This window comes from Seriola lalandi, unplaced genomic scaffold (genome assembly GCF_002814215.2).
Source record: "Seriola lalandi dorsalis isolate HSWRI2012SDOR001 ecotype SW California unplaced genomic scaffold, Sedor1 jcf7180002054658, whole genome shotgun sequence".
Classification (NCBI taxonomy): Eukaryota; Metazoa; Chordata; class Actinopteri; order Carangiformes; family Carangidae; genus Seriola; species Seriola lalandi.
This window is the reverse complement of record NW_019525211.1, coordinates 180052-199028: the sequence shown is the minus strand read 5'-3', so window position 1 is coordinate 199028 and position 18977 is coordinate 180052. Positions and strand designations below refer to the sequence as shown.

General features: G+C 41.6%; 1 protein-coding gene and 1 long non-coding RNA gene across 2 annotated transcripts in view; one reads left to right on the top strand and one right to left on the bottom strand.

Annotated features, from left to right (window-relative positions):
* Positions 1-1829: 1829 nt before the first annotated feature.
* The window catches only part of acap1 (ArfGAP with coiled-coil, ankyrin repeat and PH domains 1), a 21408-nt gene continuing 4260 nt past the window's right edge, over positions 1830-18977 (top strand). Inside the window, exons 1-20 of the mRNA XM_023420823.2 lie at positions 1830-2425; positions 5121-5178; positions 8149-8268; positions 8557-8610; positions 8807-8865; positions 9875-10058; positions 10375-10419; positions 10586-10681; positions 13054-13128; positions 13276-13388; positions 13614-13665; positions 13840-13940; positions 14134-14245; positions 14458-14669; positions 14784-14853; positions 14969-15063; positions 17156-17349; positions 17726-17776; positions 18025-18200; positions 18787-18896. Of these exons, the coding sequence (XP_023276591.1) occupies positions 2373-2425; positions 5121-5178; positions 8149-8268; positions 8557-8610; positions 8807-8865; positions 9875-10058; positions 10375-10419; positions 10586-10681; positions 13054-13128; positions 13276-13388; positions 13614-13665; positions 13840-13940; positions 14134-14245; positions 14458-14669; positions 14784-14853; positions 14969-15063; positions 17156-17349; positions 17726-17776; positions 18025-18200; positions 18787-18896 (2030 nt within the window). The 5' untranslated portion in view covers positions 1830-2372. The remainder of the gene's footprint in view (positions 2426-5120; positions 5179-8148; positions 8269-8556; positions 8611-8806; positions 8866-9874; positions 10059-10374; positions 10420-10585; positions 10682-13053; positions 13129-13275; positions 13389-13613; positions 13666-13839; positions 13941-14133; positions 14246-14457; positions 14670-14783; positions 14854-14968; positions 15064-17155; positions 17350-17725; positions 17777-18024; positions 18201-18786; positions 18897-18977) is intronic.
* On the bottom strand, positions 17137-18878 carry LOC147818274 (uncharacterized). The gene is made up of 2 exons (XR_015438129.1): positions 18765-18878; positions 17137-17390 (listed from the first exon to the last, which is right to left on the bottom strand). It is a non-coding gene; the product is annotated as an uncharacterized LOC147818274 (long non-coding RNA).

The window sequence follows — 18977 nt, the reverse complement described above, 5'->3', positions numbered from 1 at the left end:
TCAACACAGAAAAATAAAGAGCACAGAAGCCTGTTGAGCCACTGTAATTACATTTTGCTGGCTTCAGAGCGTCTGGCGCTACAACCACAGGCTTCAGAGTGTCTGATTACACCAGTTTGTGGCGATGATGACAAAGTACAGTTGCTTGTTTAAGGTTGCCCAACACGCTGAAATGGTTTGTTTGGTTTTTTGTGACACCTGTGAAATATGGAAGCCCCTTCATGCCAGAAGAAAAGTTGGTCATTGGAAGTCAAAGACGTTAGATACTGAGTCATACACTTGTCTTATGTAGTATTTCAAAATTTGAACTTAATATCTCATATTTTCGACTTATTAAGTCTTAGTTCTAACCACTATGTCATATTTCTGATATAGTAATTCTTAAGTTTGGTGTCTTGGGCCTATTATACTTTAGACTTAGTAAGTCATAGGTTCGTCTTAGTATCTCATATGAGGTCTTAGTAAGTCCAGAGTTTTACTAAACAACACTAAACATGACTTAGTAAACCGTTGACTTTGTATTTGACTTTATATTGCATTGTTCTTATTTAATATCTCATAATTTCTAGAGAAGTCATAATGTTATAAGTCACAGTTTTGACTGAGTGTCTATTGTTGACTTAGGACTGGAAGTCTTAGTTTTGACTAATGCCAGTTCAGATGACGCAATATTTTTTAATGATATGATGGCCTTTGTGTCAAATTAGGCAATTATAGAGTTATAAATTCTTGCCGTGACTTAGCCAAAAGATATGACGGACTACAAGTTGGTACCCAACAGATCCACTTCTACACTGACATATCACAAGGTGCCAGGGAGCAAGTTTGGGGAACAAGAATGTAAACACAAAATGTGCTGTCTTGTGTCTCATGGACACATCAAAATGAGGCAGGAGTGTTGTTGCCATAGCTCCACTAACCTTTCCTCTGTTTCACAGTTACACCTTGTAGCATGAGCACCGACATCATCATCATTCCTCTTTCACTTAGCCATGTTTACAGTTGTACGCGGAGGAGCGCTCTTTGTGTCCTATTGGCCAATGTCACCCAACGTTTTAGTTTAAATTTTGATATGGTATTCCATAATTTCAACTCACTATCTACAACTTCCCTAATTTTTAACTTTGTAAATCCTTATTTACACTCACTATTTCACACTTTTACTTTTTACTTTATTATTTAACATTTTTGACACACTATCATTTGATTTAGTAAGTCAATATCCACTCAGTATCTCATAAATATATTTAGCAAATCATAATTTTGACTTAAATTTTCCAATTTTAACCAGAGTTTTCTCATTTTTTGCATGAATATTAATCTAGTTAATTCTTCTTTTCTTGGCAGACGTGAGCTTCCATACAAGGTAAGGTATTCATTTGCAGTGGATGTCTTATAGTTCCTTCTCTAAAAAAAACACAGACAAGGTTGCCAGACAAGAATACACACCCAGTCTTCAGCATGTGAATCTCACAGTTCAATGAAAGGAGTGGAATACACAAACAGCAACTGCAGAAACCAAAACTAGGGAGAGAAGCGTGTCCACATGGCCAGCTGTATGAAGCCATGATATCAAATGTCAACAGTTCAGTTAGATTGGAGGTAATTAAATTACGTTTTTTGTTTTTTTTTACATGATGCAACCAGAAGGATTTAGCCTAAAAGTTATTATAACCCAGTTAGTGTAACCTCTAATTTTGTGCAGTTTCACCACAATTTGACATGAGTAAGAAACCCGGAAATAGAGAGACGTACGGTGGGGGGGATGGACCTCTTGAGTGTGTGTTAGTGTAGAGAGAGAGCGAGAGAGAGAGAGAGAGAGAGAGAGAGAGAGAGTAAGAGAGTAAGAGAGTGAGTAGTACTCCAATAGGCACCCGTGGGAACAAGCTCACATCCAATCCACAGGCTGCCCGCTGATTCAATCTTACTCATTTTGGGAATATCGATCCGGTTTGATCAATATACGGATACCTTTCGATAAACTTGGCGCTCTCCGCAGCATCCTATCTCGCTTTTTATGAACCGGATAAGATGGTAATAACGCAACTGACGTCCCCTGCTGTTCATTCATAAGTGGTGACAAGTCGTCCTCTGGCCCTGGATGTGCGACAGGTCGGGCGAACAGGACGAGCTGCTCGAGGAATACAAATTGTACTTGTGTGTGTGTGTGTGTGTCTGTGTGTGTGAGAGAGAGAGAGAGAAAACGTCCGGCGTAGGACCATGAGTCAGGCCGCCGATGTGCAGCGTTAAAACCGAGAAGATTTAGTGTTTCCTCGCTGTCCACCACCGGCTAAAGTGACGGTCCGAAGACTTAAAGCAGAGTGTGTGTATGTGTGTGTGTATGTGTGTGTGAGCTGAAGTCAAACGGAGGGATGACAGTCAAACTGGACTTCGAGGAGTGTTTGAAAGACTCCCCGCGCTTCAGGTAAGAGTTTCACCTGTTTCACTTTACTCATTGTTAAAGTCAATGGAGTTGTGGCTGATCTATGATTTCCAGCAGTAAACCCCCCCCCCCCCTCAAAATCACCTTTCTTTGAGTTTGCTGAGCTTAAAGTCGCTCTACAAAGGCGGATAAACTCTCTTCTACTTATAAAACAACATATAGTTCTATTTGTACCATTTACCATTCATTTACAGGCAGGTACAGTGGCGTCATCTTGTTTCTGTGGCTTTTCAACCCCCCCCCCCCAAAAAAATATTAGCTTCAGTGAGTTTCAGTTGCTGGTCAATGAAAGGAATGTGGCATGAAAACTTGCAGGGCTGAGAAGACTGATCACAGGTCGGATAAGGTCTGATGTGTCATTGAACCACAGGAAGCTTGTATCAACCCTGGAAATTCAATATCGTAGTCATTTGTCAAAAACTCACAAACACTCTTGATATCCCCCATGCGTGCACGACTTTACTTTAAGCTCATAAAACCTCTTTCAAAAAGCCTTTAAAAGTTCCTAATCAAGGTACCATTGTGCATGGTCAGCCATGATGTACAGTCAGTTTGGTTTCAACACAGAATCAGCATCTGCTGTAAGGGCAAAAGGGAAGTGTCACTGAGTTGGTTTTGCAAGCAGCTTCGAGAGAATTTGACAGAGCTTGGGTGTGCCCAGACAGTTTTTGGCATCCTGCCTGTGGCACAGTGGCTGGTGTCGTCTCCTCCAGCTGATTTGGCATGTTTCAGTCCTGGGTCTGGGCCTCTCTTTCTCCCTGTCCCTCTTTCTCTCTCTCTTCTCTCTTTCTCTGTCTGTTGCCTGTATTGAATTCATGAGGCCTTCACAGTGCTGGAAAGTTTGAGCTGTGGCAGCTGCAGCGGCGAGGTCTCGTTTTTCAGGCCGAGAAGCAGAGGGAAGGAACGACGGAAAAGGGAAGGAAAGGAGGGACAGGGAAGGCCCGAGTTATCACACACGTAAACACGGTCAATTAAACGGATAAACAGGGTGAATGAAGGAAAAACAGGGGACAAGAAAGCTGCACTGACAACGCCGGACAGCCACTCAAATGTGCTGCCTCCTGTTGCTAGGTAACGATGGGGGTGGGAGGGCAACAGGAAGTGAGGCGCTGATGTGCTGAGGTGATCAACAGGAGAGACAGGAAGTGTGTTTTCTGTGGGGAGAACCACGGCGGAAACTTAGCTTTAGCTCTGTCTTAATTTGCTCTCTTACTCTCTGTCTCCAGTGCATCCGAAAACTGTGACACTAGTTCAGGGAGAAATGAAAAGGAGGTGTCTCTTTAAGAGAGGAATCCTTTTATCTGCCTCTTCTTGGCCTTTTTTCAGTCTTCCCTCTCTTTTCCTTCCCCACTCTCCTTAGCTGACTTGTCATTTGGTCGTATTGCAAGAAGGCATGACCTCAGGCTTTGATTCAAACATCCCCGCACTAACAAACACAGGAACACAAACAGTTACTGTCTGTCTAGGCCCTCCTCTCTCTTCTCTCTCCACTCAGTCTCGCCTCTTTTTCTCTTTTTTTTTTTTCTTCCTTTCTCTCTCTCTCTTTCTCTGTGTCTCTGTACTGTTGGTGGAAGGCAGCGGAAACCACATGGTTGAGCTCTTGGTATGTGAAGAGACGAGAGACAGAAAGAGATACTGACTGTCACACCAAGAACCGACAAACTAGCCACGCACAGGACGTCTGAGGCGCTTTTGTGCACATGTGTGAGGAGGCCGACGTTTGTACACGGAGGGAAAAACTTAATCAATTAGATACTCGGGAGTAAAAAGAGTGGATGTTTTGTCTGCAGGCCTACACACAAACTCATTTCAAATTCTACTCAAGGTCGCAAAACTGCTAAAAATACCAAATATGTCAAGCTCAGTCACAATGAAGCAAGTATAAAAAATATGCACATGACCTGAAATATGTGGCGTACTGACTCGCAGTAACGCTGCAGCTTCATTCTGACATCAAAACAACAAAACAGACTGTTGTATGAAAACTATTTTAACTGTTGTGGAAGTTTTGAAGAGATGCAACCAATCGACTGATCTGTTGATTATTTTTTTAATTTAGCGATTCATTCATTTTACTTATCAATGGTTTATTTAAAAGAGAGAGTGTACACGAATAAACATGAAAGAAAAACAAGAGAGTAAACATGTCATATGAGGCCTTGTAATGCTACGCTGTCGGCTTTGAATTAAAACATGCAACAGAGGCAATGAAATGGGGAACATTCATGATAATGGAAATATGTCCTGAAGAAGCATTTAGTCAATAAAATGTCTGAAAACTCCCATTGCAAGTTGCCAGAACCTGAGTTGGCATCTTCATACTGCTTGTTTTATCCAATCAAGAGTTTTTACCAACTTTACTGTCACGTAAAAGAGAGAAAAGCAGCATTTGTTTGCCACATGTGCTTGATAAATGACTTAAACAATTAAGTGTTGATTGAAATCCTCCACTGATTTTCCCTCTATTGTCTCAAAGATTAATAGACTAATCATTTCAGCACTAAAATCACCCTGACTTCAACTTCTTCCAAACTCACCACATGTTTGGCACTGACCTCTCTCCATAAAATGCAACGGGAATATCTCTAGTGTTCATGTGTTACTCTAAGTGGATTTATGGCGACCTTTGACACCAAGATCCTGTGTATGACTCTGTGTGTGTGTTTGCCTGTTTCAGAGCGGATATTGAAGTCGTCCAAAACGATGTGAGCGAACTCGAGACAAGACTAGACAAGGTGAGATACATCACCCCTTACACCTACACCCACTTTTATAACACCATCCCGAGTCAGTGCTCTCCAACACACACACACACACACACACACACACAAACAAACAAACAAACAAACATGCACATGCACACACAGGTATCAGTTGTCGTTGGAAACATGCTCCTCATGTTTGGAGGCAGTGAAGTGAGAGGTGGGTGACGGTGGTTTAAGTGTATTTCACCTGAAATAGAGCAGGAAGTAGCTTCAGGTGCGGCTTCCCCATCGTATTGTCCTGCAGCAGAGAGAACTACAGCTTGTTCTGCTTTGATGCAATAACCCATATTCCCCATTGCGTATTTGTGCTCAAACATGTTGCAGTTTCATATCTATTCAATTCAGAGGTCGCATGCTGTGTTTCTGTTCCCTGATGATACTGAACAAACATAAATTAGGATGCAGTGCCACTCTGTGCTGTTTATGGCTCTGCAGCGCAGGTTTCTATCTGTTCCATCATTTATCAAATAACAAAAAAACTGCATGGAAATAAACTGCAAGTCCTAAACAAAGCATCTGTTTTATTTAACTTTCACTGCAAAGCCGCAGACATGTGAGTGATTAATGTGTGGCAACAGGAAGACATAGTGATTTAGAAAAACTGGACTAACTGGGTTCAAGCCCTTCAGGCAACTTTTATCTCCTCCTGAGCAAAAAACTGGCTCTGTACGAGCTCCGGTGTTGCTGCTCCGTCGCTGAACTCTGACCCTACTGTCAAAGAAACAGAGAGACAAATCTCCCCGCATGAGCACCAGACGTATTAGCTGTGAGATTAGCTTAAAAAAAAAAGAAAAAGTAATCCTGTTCTGCTGCCATGCTGCACTGTATCATGCTGTAACAAGCCTGATCTGAGGACAGATTAAAACATAACGTTGGAATAAAGTTCTTTGTATCATCTCGAATGTAAAAGTAACAATTGGAATTAAAATTCCTGCATCCAAAATGTTCAAAATGGCACTTAAGTAAAAGTAAAGTATTAAAGTGTTATTCTGCATGGTGAGAACTTTGATTAAATTTAATGTTGGTCTAGGTTGAGCTAGCTCTAACTATTTTATATACTGTTGGATTGTTTAATCTATGTATTAATTGTCTATGTATCAACATAAATATCTTATAAAATGTGTCATATTTTATAAGATAATCGTATGTTTTGTACGTAAAATCTTGATCTGCAAAGTTGCTCTACCTGTGAGATAAAATGTAGTCTATGTTTAAGTACAATATTTCCTTTTACTAAGGAAGTACTGGAAAAGTATAAAGCAGTATAAAGGATGGAAATGGACACACTCATGTAAAGGACAAGTACCTCAAAACAGTACTTAAGTTAAGATCAGGATGTAGTCTGTGGTGTGGTTGGTGCATTATACAGAGTTTTCAGTGTGTTTCTATGATTTAGCATACACTCATAGACAGAATAATAATGGACACCTGTTGACCTAAAACTAAAGCCTCCTACAGTTGAATCAACACCTCTCTAAAACAATCTCTACAAAAACTGAGCATTATAATCTTCATGAAGGTAGGATTTGTTATATTAAAGTGGATTTATTTTAGCTCGATGTGCATAATAAGCTGGTAGCTGAGGCGACATCTGCTGCCCGGTAGAGAGTGACTGATTTATTAACAGGCTGTTACTATCGCCGACACATTGGCCTGTTGTATCTTGTCACATATGTCAGTGGAAGATAAAATAAACTGTAGGTTCCTCTTTTCCTGTTTTCAATTATTTCTGAATAAGAGGGAGTAACGATGTCACCAAGCTCAGTGTAGCAATAGAAACGACAAAGCATAACAATAGCACAAGAGGAGGAGACTCATAAAGTCAGTTCAGTTCAGTTGCAAAGCAATATCTGCAGTTTGCTAACATTAGCTAACATTAGCCATCATAAGCTACTGGCAATAGCAGGACAAGAGAGACAGGGCCATACTGAATTGATTAAGAGTGTGTTTTATTGCCTAATAATTTACATGTTCATTTGTAAGAGGAAGAATGCATAATTAGTTCTTTCAAAATACTCAGTGTAACCTTAAGCACAGCGTGTACGTGGTCACACAGAAGAAGAGAGGCCTAATCAGGCACAAGTGGAAAAAACCTGTGTGGGTTGGCTGCAGTTTCAGCTTTTATTTTTGCTCAAGTCAAGTTAAATCTATTTTTTGCTGTAATTTTTATTTATTTATAGGTAATTCAAAGCTGCATTAATCAATTTTGCAGGATCAAATGAACGGTAGTCCCATTATTGTGTTGGTTTTAAGCACCTTACAACAGTTAGCTAGCAGCTAGCAGCTAGCTTACAAACACAGTGGAGCATTTAGCAGCTGAAGAGCCAGTTATTTCTCCTCAGGAGTTTGTGGAGACCAAATTGATCCAAATAAATATTAGACCTACTTTTGTGGCCAGTAACATGACTCCAAATGGGAGTTTTTGCCTGCTCTATGTTTGCTAACACTTCAGCCATAACAACTTTAGGAAGTGTGGTTTGGTTTATAGCTTGTTCTGCCTCTTCCATGTGGCCAAAATAATCAATGACTGTAGCTATAATTTACTCTTTTTTTTTACTAGAAATGACTGTTTAAAGCTCAAACTGTCATGTTGTATGTGCAGTCATTTTGTATATCTGTAAATGTGTAAGATATCTTGACTCAGTACATATACCCAGCCTTTAAAATCTACTCTACTGCAGCTTAAAGAACTCTGGTCAGTATTTAACAGAAGCTGTGGGTTATTATATTCAGTAGTTGCAGTGATTACATTAAATTTGAGTAACTTCTCACTTAGACTGTTTCATTGCTTTAATGGTTGGTCTCCAGGAATAACTCCTCGTTATGTTTAATTATTCATCCTGATTATGACCGGCCGTTTGTTGCCTCAAGTGCTTCTATTTGAAGTGTCCAGGATGAGTGTGATATTTGACTGTGGTGTTGCATGTCTGTGTCCTGCAGCTTGTGAAACAATGCCAGGCCATGCTGGAGGCAGGCAGAGTCTACTGCCAGACCAGCAAGAGCTTCGTCAACGGCCTCCGGGAGCTGGGACCCCAGTGCTCCGGGGACAATATGATGGAGGTGAGAGGAGCATACCGACATACCAGTCATCAGGGAGTTATTTATACACTAATGTTATCTCCCATGTAGTGTTAAACCGTCATTTCCCCATTAAGATTGTGCCGTGTATTCAAGGAAAATGCTTTTCAACTTGTATGCATATCTGGAAGATGCTCATTTTATTTTTTTGAGTTGAGTGATTTGAACTTGAGAGCACTTACAGAAAGGGTTGTTTTAGAGGAAAAACATGAAAATTGTTGATAAGATTTGATGAAATGCAGAGTCTAATCTAAGATCACTGTCCTGCAGGAGTGTTTGGGCACATTTTCCAAAAAGCTGTCTATTATCCTGGAGGCGCAGGGGGTGAGTAATGTCTGTCTTTTTGTCAGGCTTTTGATTTACTGTCTCTGTACACAGTTTCCATTGCCGTCATGACGCTTATCAGCTGCAGTATGTGGTCAAGCAAAGTTGCAGCACGCCGTTGAATGCATTACTTTTGACATTTAACAGTTCTCTGTGCTCACTGTAGTAGATTTGTCTCTCTCCTTTTCCCTGCTAGGAAGTGATTGAGACCACACAGAAGTCAGTCAAGACAAAGCTGCAGACCTTTGTGAAAGAGTGAGTGAGCCGCTTTGGCGGCCTTCCCTGTTTATTTCACCTAGTCTTTTTGTATTTGGTGCGTTTCTCCCACAGTGTAATTCATGCACTTCTTCAGACTGAGTCACTCCTCTGCATGTCTGCCAGCCATTAGCCCACCGCATGAAAAAAAATATTTGAGGCTTATGATCCGTAATTTTCCTTCTCCTCATACTTTGTCTTGCATTCTGCTCTCATTAGTAAGAATGATATGGTAGATTAGATGAGAGAGAGGATGTGTGATAGCATGTGACAGTAGCACATTAGCTGAATTTTTAGCCAGTGACACATTTTGAATGTGGTTTGAGCTGCTAGCACGTCTACACTTTTCTCATCAAATACTTGGTGGAACAAAGAAATGCTGACGCTATTTTCTTCAAGCAAACTTTACTGAATTCAAACTATATAATACCAGACAAAAAACACATGAATAATACATAACATAACTGCATTTATCCCCACTCCCCACCTACTCAGTCTGTCAAAGCTTAATGAAAGTAACAGTGCTAATATAATTTTGCACGATATAATACAGAGTAATATGACAGAAAAACTATAATGAGAGCCCGTTATAACCACACATAATGTGGTTATGCAAAACTGAAACAGTACAGAAAAATACATAGAATAAATATTTGAAAGTATATTATATAATAAGGGTCTTAGATTCGAAGGGGGACTGGAAACCTTAAAGAACAACCTTGTATGTCTTCTCAAAATAGCTTGTAAACCTGATGCTATTTATAATTCATTTTCAGTGTCCCCCTTTAAACTTACCACAAGACAGTAACTTACTTTTTTGGTCCTGAATCAGCCCATAACTTGCTTCTGCTTTTGTACTGAAAGAAAACAAAATGTAAAAAAAGAAGGCTCATCTGTAATTTTCTTTAACAGCCTGATTTCACAAACTTATTTGTCAAGTGGAAACTAAACACACATGTGAACAGAACGATCAAACCAAACCCTCTTTTCTACCCTTATTGTCCTCCAGAGATGTTCGTCGGTTCAAAGATGTGCGCAAGGAGTTTGAGCGCAGCAGTGAAACCCTGGAGGGGGCGCTGGCCAGAAATGCTCAGGCGCCACGGGGGAAGCAACATGAAGTGGAGGAGGCGAGTAATGCTCTGCTCAACGCACGCAGGACCTTTCGGTCTGAGGCCCTGGACTATGTCCTGGAGGTGAGAAAGAAGGGATGAAGGATCTCTCATCTCTAATTTTCTCTATGTCTCATTATTAATTCATTAACTTTGCACTGTGTGTGTTTGTGTGTGTGCATAGAAACATAGATATGCAGGACCCACTTCAACGTAGATTACATATGTGACAAAATAACATCTGATTATAGTTGTGCCTTTGCTGTTTTAAATGACAACAAGTTTGCCTCGAGGCTTCACTCCAGGACTGTGGTTGTGGCTCGCAGCAGTTTCACTGGCCACTGAGTTTTTGGTCATGGAAACATGAAGTTTCTGAAACCACTGCTTCCTTGTGTTTCAGATTAATGTCATTGAGGCCAAGAAGAAGACAGACATTCTGATGGCAGTGAGTTCACGTTGACCTATTTTAAGTCCATCTTGTGTTTTTGTTGGTATATTGTGTCTGTATCTTTAATGTAAAATGTGTGTCTTTATGGTTTATGGGATTAGTTTTTTTTCTACTGGTTTTGTTGAGGGCGTTCTTGTAAACGTTTTCTCGTGCTCCCTGTCAGATGTTGTCGCTGATGGAGGCCCAGGCACAGTTCTTCCAACTAGGTCACCAGTCACTGTCAGAACTGGACGACTATCGACGGAAACTGAATGAAGAGGTAACAGCTCGTTAGAGCCCCAGTGACTTAATTTCCTTTGTTACAACTTTATTTCACTTGCAAATCATCATGTGAGGTGCCAACATGCCGATCAAAGACAAGAAACTGGCTCTGCACAAATCACAAAAAGGAAAAACAGACACTTAACCTTAGGGCAACTTGTGTTCAGTGCTTTCATTGTGCGAGGAGTAATCTGGAAATCTGGAAGCAGGGGGAAACAGCTAACCTAGCCTAGTTCAAAGACTAGCTAACGGTTCCCCCAGCATGAGTCTTTTTGGTAAGCTAGGCTAATTGACTTCCAGCTCTAGCTCCGTACTCACCTCACTCTCAGCAACAAAGTGAATAAACATCCTTCCCAAAATGTCAAACTATTTGTTTAACTATCTCTAAACTTGGAAAAAAACGTAGCATAAGGTTTTTGGCTGTCAGTGACGTTCCCATGACCTGAGCACCTTCTTTTCAAGGAGTGAATACCGTTGTCGCAATGTGATGAAAGGCAGCTATTTAGGCTGGACCTGGGAGAGAGGAGAGGAATGCATCTACGGTTCAATGTAAATAGGGTCTCTAATCACTTTTTGCAATGGCAGACTTGCTAGCTAATGCTACAACTTTTAGCTTTCACCAGGCTCACTTAAGCTAGCTGGCAGAGACAGAGTTAGGTGACCTTTCATCTTGCTGGATTGATTTTTTTCACTACATGCACCAATTTACCATTGCACTGCACAGATCACATATATACCTCGCTGAGACCAACTTGGGGTGAGGACCCACCCAAGGGGTTGTAAGATAAATCTGAGGATTAACAAGATGATTACACACAATTCTGTCTTTGTGTGTTTTTATACTTCTCTAAACTTTGCCTTTTCCTCATGAAATGTTTGATAGTGTGCCTCCCATAGCCTCCAACAATTATACAAATGAAACACCAGCCAGAATCTTCGGAATAACTGCAGTTAGTGGCGCCAATCTACCATAAAAGTTGAAACGTGCGAGTTAAAGAGGAGAAGGCGTACACAAGCTGATGAAATCAATGCAGGTTTCAAACACTAAAAAGAGGTTTTTGCAGACGGTTTATGAGGCAGGAAATGGACTCAAAATGTTTATTCTGGCTGAGGGATATACAACATATCAGTAAGACCTGTTGAAACCATGTTTGTATACAATAAAGCACATGATATCTTTAATGTTAGTAGATGTTGTTTGTGTGAATTGCATCAGACGTTTTTTTTTTTGCATCTTTCTGGGGGGCGTGGTGGCTGAAGAGTCACAAGCTGACATCACACTTTCATTGTGACAGGAAAAAGTGAGCAACAACAGGAAATATTTCACATGTCTGTGTGTCTGTGTCTGTGTGTGTGTGTCTGTGTGTGTGTGTGTGTGGATTTGTTTTATTATATTTAAAGGGTCCAAAAACTGGGAGCCCACTGTACTTGTGGGGTCCAACATTTTTGTGGGGACCGAAAAGGTATACCCCCACATTTTAAATTTTAGGGTTCAGTTTATAATTAAATTGATTCGGGGGTGGGGTTAGTCCTTCATTTGTGGTTTATTCCTGCCTCTTGACTGTGGAAAAACATTTTTCCACTGTCAACCTTGAACATTAGCAGTCTTATTATTGTTGACTGTTTTTTGTTGTTTTTTGATAAATGAAAAGAATTTGAAACAGGAAATGAATATGTCAGCAATCACTGGCCAAATCAAACCACAGCAAAGCTCTTCCTGTTTCAACAGGAAATGACAGGAGCAAGAATAAGCAGATGAGACAGAAAGATGGAGAGAGAAGGAGGAATAATACACTGAACAGACTCTCTACTAAGAGCGACCACCAGGGTTGTTTCTCAGTTTGGCACAGGATGTTCAACACTTCCTAATTCCTGTTTCCTGAAGAGTCTGCAGGAGTGATAACCTGCCTCGAACCTGTTGATCTCTCTCCATGTCTGACTTTCTCACACAGGCAAACATGTCAGAGAGGGCAGGAAAAGGAAAAAGGGGAAAGTTTTCCCTCAGTGCAGCGAACAGGCAGAAAAGACAGGACAACTAAACAGACACAAATAGAAAAAAAGTCTTTTAGGTTGAATAAAAGAAATCTATTTCCTCATTGGGTTTTAACACCAGAGTTTGTATTCGGCCTACTGAAGCAGTGTGAAGTCAGTGTTTTACTTCACTGACTTCACTTAAACTGCAAATCAGTAAATGTTCCATGAAGCTTTAAAGATTATACATGAGAGATCTTTGATGCTGGCATCCCGAAGAAGAGTTAATTGAGTGAAATGCATTATGAGAGTTATTATGAGCGGAGAAATACGTACATCATTTAAAAAAATCAATAGTGGTGTCTGGAGAATGACCGCTCTCTATTTCTGTTTCAACAGCACACTCAGTTCGTCCTGAACTCGGCCAGAGAGAAGAGGGACATGGAGCAAAGACATGCTGCCGTCAAGAAAAAGGTAATAAAGTTAAACTGTTTAAACATTTAAAAGAACACCTTTGGATACATCCTAAAAATCCTGTCACACCTACAACTAAAGGTGTCCAATCCCTTCCTTGTAATTTGACAAACACACAGTGATTTGTCTTTTTTAAAATATTTGTAGGATGTGTCCTACGATGACTCCATCATGGATTTTAATGCTGATGCAGCTAATGGGATCGCCATGGAAGGATACCTCTATAAGAGAGCCAGCAACGCCTTCAAGACCTGGAGCAGGTACAGGTTTTACCCAACTATGTTATCTCAGATGATTTTCTCCCTCCATTGATCTCATTTAAAAGAGCTTAAATGTCCTCTCTATTGGAAACTGTGCTCTGTGTGTGCACGTGTGTGTGTGTGTGTGTGTGTGTGTGTGTCCACTATTTGTCTTTTCCTTTTCTGCTTAAGTAACAATGAATCCAAAGGACTTCATGACCTTTTCATTTTCTTTCTCCACTCCAGACGCTGGTTTTCAATTCAAAAAAATCAGCTGGTGTATCAGAAGAAATTCAAGGTATACTTTAAATAAATACCACTATTTTTAAAATGCATTGTTTTTTTTTAAATAATCTCTTCAGAAGCATTTATAGCCAAACTCAGAACAAAGAGGTTAATTTAAACAAAGACTTGCACATATAAGCAAACACAAGCGCAGTCTGACCTGCATGTTTTTGCTGTGTGCTCTCAGGACCAGCCCACAGTTGTCGTGGAGGATTTGCGTCTTTGCACAGTCAAGCCCAGCTCCGAAAACGAGAGACGGTTCTGCTTTGAAGTGGTCTCCCCGTCAAAGTGAGTTTGCGTGGGTGAGCGTGTTCATGCGTACGTGTGTTTGAGTGATGGTGCATCCTGCAAAGTGAGTTTGTCAAAATTTGTCTATGTCCGTTTCTCATGTACACAGAAATGAGGTGATCACAGTGCATATGTGTGTGTGTTTGTGTGTGTGTGTGTGTGTGTGTGTGTGCATGTGTGTGTGTGTGTGTAGGTGTTGTCTGTTGCAGGCGGACTCAGAAAGACAGCAGCAAGCATGGATCAGTGCCGTCCAAAACAGCATCGCCTCAGCCTTCCAGGAGCGCAGAGAGGACCCACACAGCCCAGTGAGAATACACACCTACACACAAACCCACACACACACACACACACACACACACACACACACACACACACACACACACACACAGCCTTCTATATCTGCATTTCTCAGTGGGAGTTTAATCCGAGAAGGTACAGAGGAAGTTTCATACCTTTGTGTGTCCTCATTCCCGTATCTGTGTGTGTGTGTGTGTGTGTGTGTGTGTGTGGTTATCAGAGACAGCGCTGCAGCTCGATGTCGACGAGCACTTTGGCAAGCGGGGGAGGAGGAGGAGGCGTAGATCAGGAGTGCGTGGGCTACAAGGCGCTGGAGGAGGTTCAGGCGATCCCGGGGAACCGGCAGTGCTGCGACTGCGGAGAGCCCGGTCCTGATTGGGCCTCCATCAACCTGGGCATCACACTTTGTATTGTCTGCTCAGGGATACACAGGTATACACACACACGTATATACACACATATATACACGCACATACACACATATATACACGCACATACACACGTTTGGCTTGAAACCTGAGTTTGAATAGTTTTCCGGTCTAACAGGAGCCTGGGAGTCCATTTCTCCAAAGTGCGCTCCCTGACTCTGGACTCCTGGGAGCCAGAGCTCATTAAGGTAAGTTAACCATTTAACTACAACTGCTACACAACCTCATTATTGCCTTTTCTGTGTCAACACAAAGTTCCAGTGAGAATGATGATGCATTATGTTATTTCTGTGCTGTCTTTAGTTGATGTGTGAACTAGGAAACACAGTAATCAACAGGATCTACGAGGCCCGGATCGATGAGATCACCATCAAGAAGCCACATCCGTCCAGTCCCAGGTACGAATCATCAATACTGTCCCAACGTGCAGACGTTAAAGGGCCATTCCAATGATTTTAGACGTGCAGTTCCCTTTACACACTTTACACACGCACGAAAGTACAACTCAGGCTGTGAAAACTCAGGCTTGAGGTTACACATTTATAACAGAACGTCTGCGTTGAAGGATGTCGGCATTTACCAGGCAGGAAGGATCTAATGAAAAGATGCTTTTGGTTGCATTATGGGAAATGTAACCCAGTGTTTCTTAACGTTGAGCCACACCAGAGGGTAAAAGTCAGGATATCTCAGCCTCTGTTGCTTCAGTCTTGACCGCTCTTATTTTATGTCTTTTCGAAGTCTCTTTATAGCACTTTATAGAAGTGCAGTACTAAATGGGTGGACTACCCCTTTAAGTCGGGAGAAACGAACAAGGAATGAAATAAGAACGGCCAAGGACATAAGATTTCTAGATTAATTTTTTTCGCATGATTCATTTTTATTTTCTCTTTTATTTTATTCACTCGTCTGAGATTTAGTTTTCTTTGCGAACATGTGGCCTAAATTACAATTTATCATCTCAATATGCTAATTATAAGGCCGTTAATCAAACACTTCGCTTCGCCGGTCTGTGTCGCAGCATCAGTCTCAATTCGGGTGGCCAAATACATCTCCCACAATAGACATCTTGGTTTATTGAGATATGAGCAGTAGGTCGTCTCATGCTTTGTTAAAAATGAGATGTCAGCTTTGTTTGGTCTTTGTGAAAGCAGTGCACAGTGTGATTACGTTGCAGGAAGAGCGACTGATGTAGTAGCCACTGGCAGTCGAGATGGTCTACCATAGATGGCAAACCACAGATGTGAGAAACCCCGGATGGTTTGACCGATATCTGCCTAAAGTGCATTAAAGGAAAAATGGATGAAGTCACACTTTCAGTGGCACGTTTAAACTGCGCTGATTTGGACAATGATGAATGGAAAACCAAATATGATGGAGGGAAAATAAATCCTGACACGAAAGACAAAAATAAATCATGTGGAATTAAATTACATGCATACATTGTAATCATGTATTAAAATGTATTTATTACTCAATTGCTTTGGACAGTTTTAATTGTTTGCCTTTTAAATAAGTCATGTTTGGTTTAATGAGACAAGAGTCCACACTTGTACTACAAATCTGTCTTTGATGGAAATTAATTTCAAGGATTAAAGACTTTCTGGCATCATTTATTAAGCTGTTGATCCGACGTGACTGTTACTGCAGTTGCAACAACACTCAGAAATCAACAGCAACACGCTCGTCATCTCTTCCTGCTGTTTATCACATGAAGGTCAAATTCTGCGCACGACATATTTTTACATGACCTAAGTCTAAGTCGTCACACTCTGATTGTGAGCAGATTTTGCTGCAGCTCTCCACGACTCAGTGATTCAGTGGCTGAGTTTTAAAAAAAGGGCCATGTGGTTTAAAATGGTTATATCAGCAGCCTACAACTTTCTTTAGACTTATTTTTTAACTTCCTCTTCTCTCCTCTCTTGTGTCACAGCAGTCAGGAAGTGCCACAGGTACAAGATACAGATGGTTAACATCGTGACTAAAATTGTCCGGAAACTTGTTGTGAGGCTGCATGCTTTCTGCGGCATGAGCTTTCAGTCCTGTCACACATCATTTGATTATTTCAGTAGCGCACTCCTTTTTGAAAAATTATATATTTTGCGGTGTTAATGTTTTTATTTTTTAGTCACACATGGACGGACCAAAGGCTTCATGGTTCACAGCTGATAAACATGGAGAAATTTGACATTTCTGCTGTAATAAAGAGTAAAAAAGGGAGACGCTGTGTCCTAGATAGACTCCTTTTAACTGAATTTATCACTTAATTAAAAAGACACTCAGTGCCTAAGAGACATGTGTTAAGCATTCATGTTGCACAGCTGTCCAAGCAAGTTGTGGAGTCAAACCGAGAGCAAGTGAAGCCAGAAACATACTGACAAACAAAGCCCTGCATGTAGGCTTCTTTTGTTTAGTTTACGCAGTCATCAGCAGTAAGCACACATTCCTCTCTCCATCTTTCTCTCTGTCTAATCTTTCGTTTCTGTCCCTCAGAGGAGACAAGGAGTCTTGGATAAAATCAAAGTACGTTGAAAAGAAGTTCATCCAAAAGCTGCCAGAGACCGGACGAAACCCCCCGCTGAGGCGATCCAGCGCCAGGAGGAACCGGGCGGCCACGCAGGAGCGGACCGCACAGCGGCCGCCGCTCAAGCCCAAACCGAACCGAGCCACTCTGCCTCGGGTCACAGGTAAACCATGAGGACGATGGAGAGATGGAAAAATCTGTGGGCTGTTAAAGTTTAATAACTCAGCTGGTTTACTTGTTTGTTGTCTAGTTCATCACTCGCTTACTCCTGCTGATGTTAACAAAACAAGATCACAAACACTCACACAATCCCCAAACTTGGTGATCCGGCAAAAGCAGATAATCCTAAGGACCTACTCTGCTGTATTTATGTGTGTGTGTGTGTGTGTGTGTGTGTGTGTGTGTGTGTGTGTGTGTGTGTGTGTGTGTGTGTGTATGTGGGTGCTGTTGTTGTTGCAGTCAGCAGAATAAACCTGTAATCGTGGCTCTCTCTCTCACACACACACACTTTCTCTCTCTCTCTCTCTCTCCTTCCTCAGGGCTCAGCCCCAGTGACCTTGTCCAAAAGAACAATACAAGCTTTTACAAAGGTAAGATAAAACACCCACACACATACTAATGCACACATACAGTATGAGCTGGCAAAAACAAGCTTGTACAAGGTGCTTAACATGGACTGTCAAACTAGAACATTTTGAAAAGTGTTACACCACCACATTATATGTATTGAATCTTGAAAGGAGGAAAAGGGTAAAAAAACAAAAAAAAAGGCCCTAACGTGTCAAAACTTCCTTTTCCCTTTTTAAAAAAGGAGAAATTAACTGTCTGCTCCCCTCAGATGTGGACGAGGAAGAGGAGGATCTGAGCGGACTTCACCCGGGAGCGCTGTTGTACCGATCGGCGGCCCTGCAGAACTTCCCAGTCATGGCCGACGCTTTGGCTCACGGCGCCGACGTCAACTGGGTCAATGTGGCTGAGGAGTCCAGCACACCGCTGATACAGGCCGTCTCAGCGGTGAGGGAGACCCCCCGCCCCCCAACCTGTCCTCTAGCAACACCTGCAGGCCGTTTTTTTTACCTGAGTAACATTATGGTGCTGGAGGAGCTCTGATGATGGTTGTGAATGTTTAATGTCCCCAGAGGATGAATCCTCTTGATTTTTACCACCTGAATTTATTAATTTATCTACTCAGTCACAGTCTTGACTCTTGAGACGGAGAATTATTTAAAAACTGTTTAATTGTTTAAAAACTCTCGTTAGCGTTCCTGTTGCACCACCCACCAATCAAAATACACTTTGCACTAAAAATATCTCATAATTGACATGAAATTATCTGACCATATTCATGCAGCTAGCCGGATAAACTCTTGGGCTAACCTTAGCATCTTTAGCGTTACCCCTGTTACTGGTGTAAAATTACAAGATCAACACTTTTCCCTGCTGCCTTTCTGTGCCACCGGCAGGGTTTTATCTGTTTTGTCTCATTGTGTTAACCTGTTTGGACAAGGTGACAAAGTAAGGAGATGTTCAGAGAGGGTCGTGTAGGTTGTGTGTATAAAAATCCAAACAGCATCTCACGTGTTGTCGTGTTTGGAACCAGAACGCCCTGGCAGCCTGCGAGTTCCTGCTGCAGAACAGCGCCAACGTCAACCAGGTCGACAGCAACGGGAGAGGACCGCTGCACCACGCCACCATCCTGGGTCACACTGGGTAGGACACAGTGTCTCACACACACACACACACACACACACACACACACACACACACACACACACACACACACACACACAC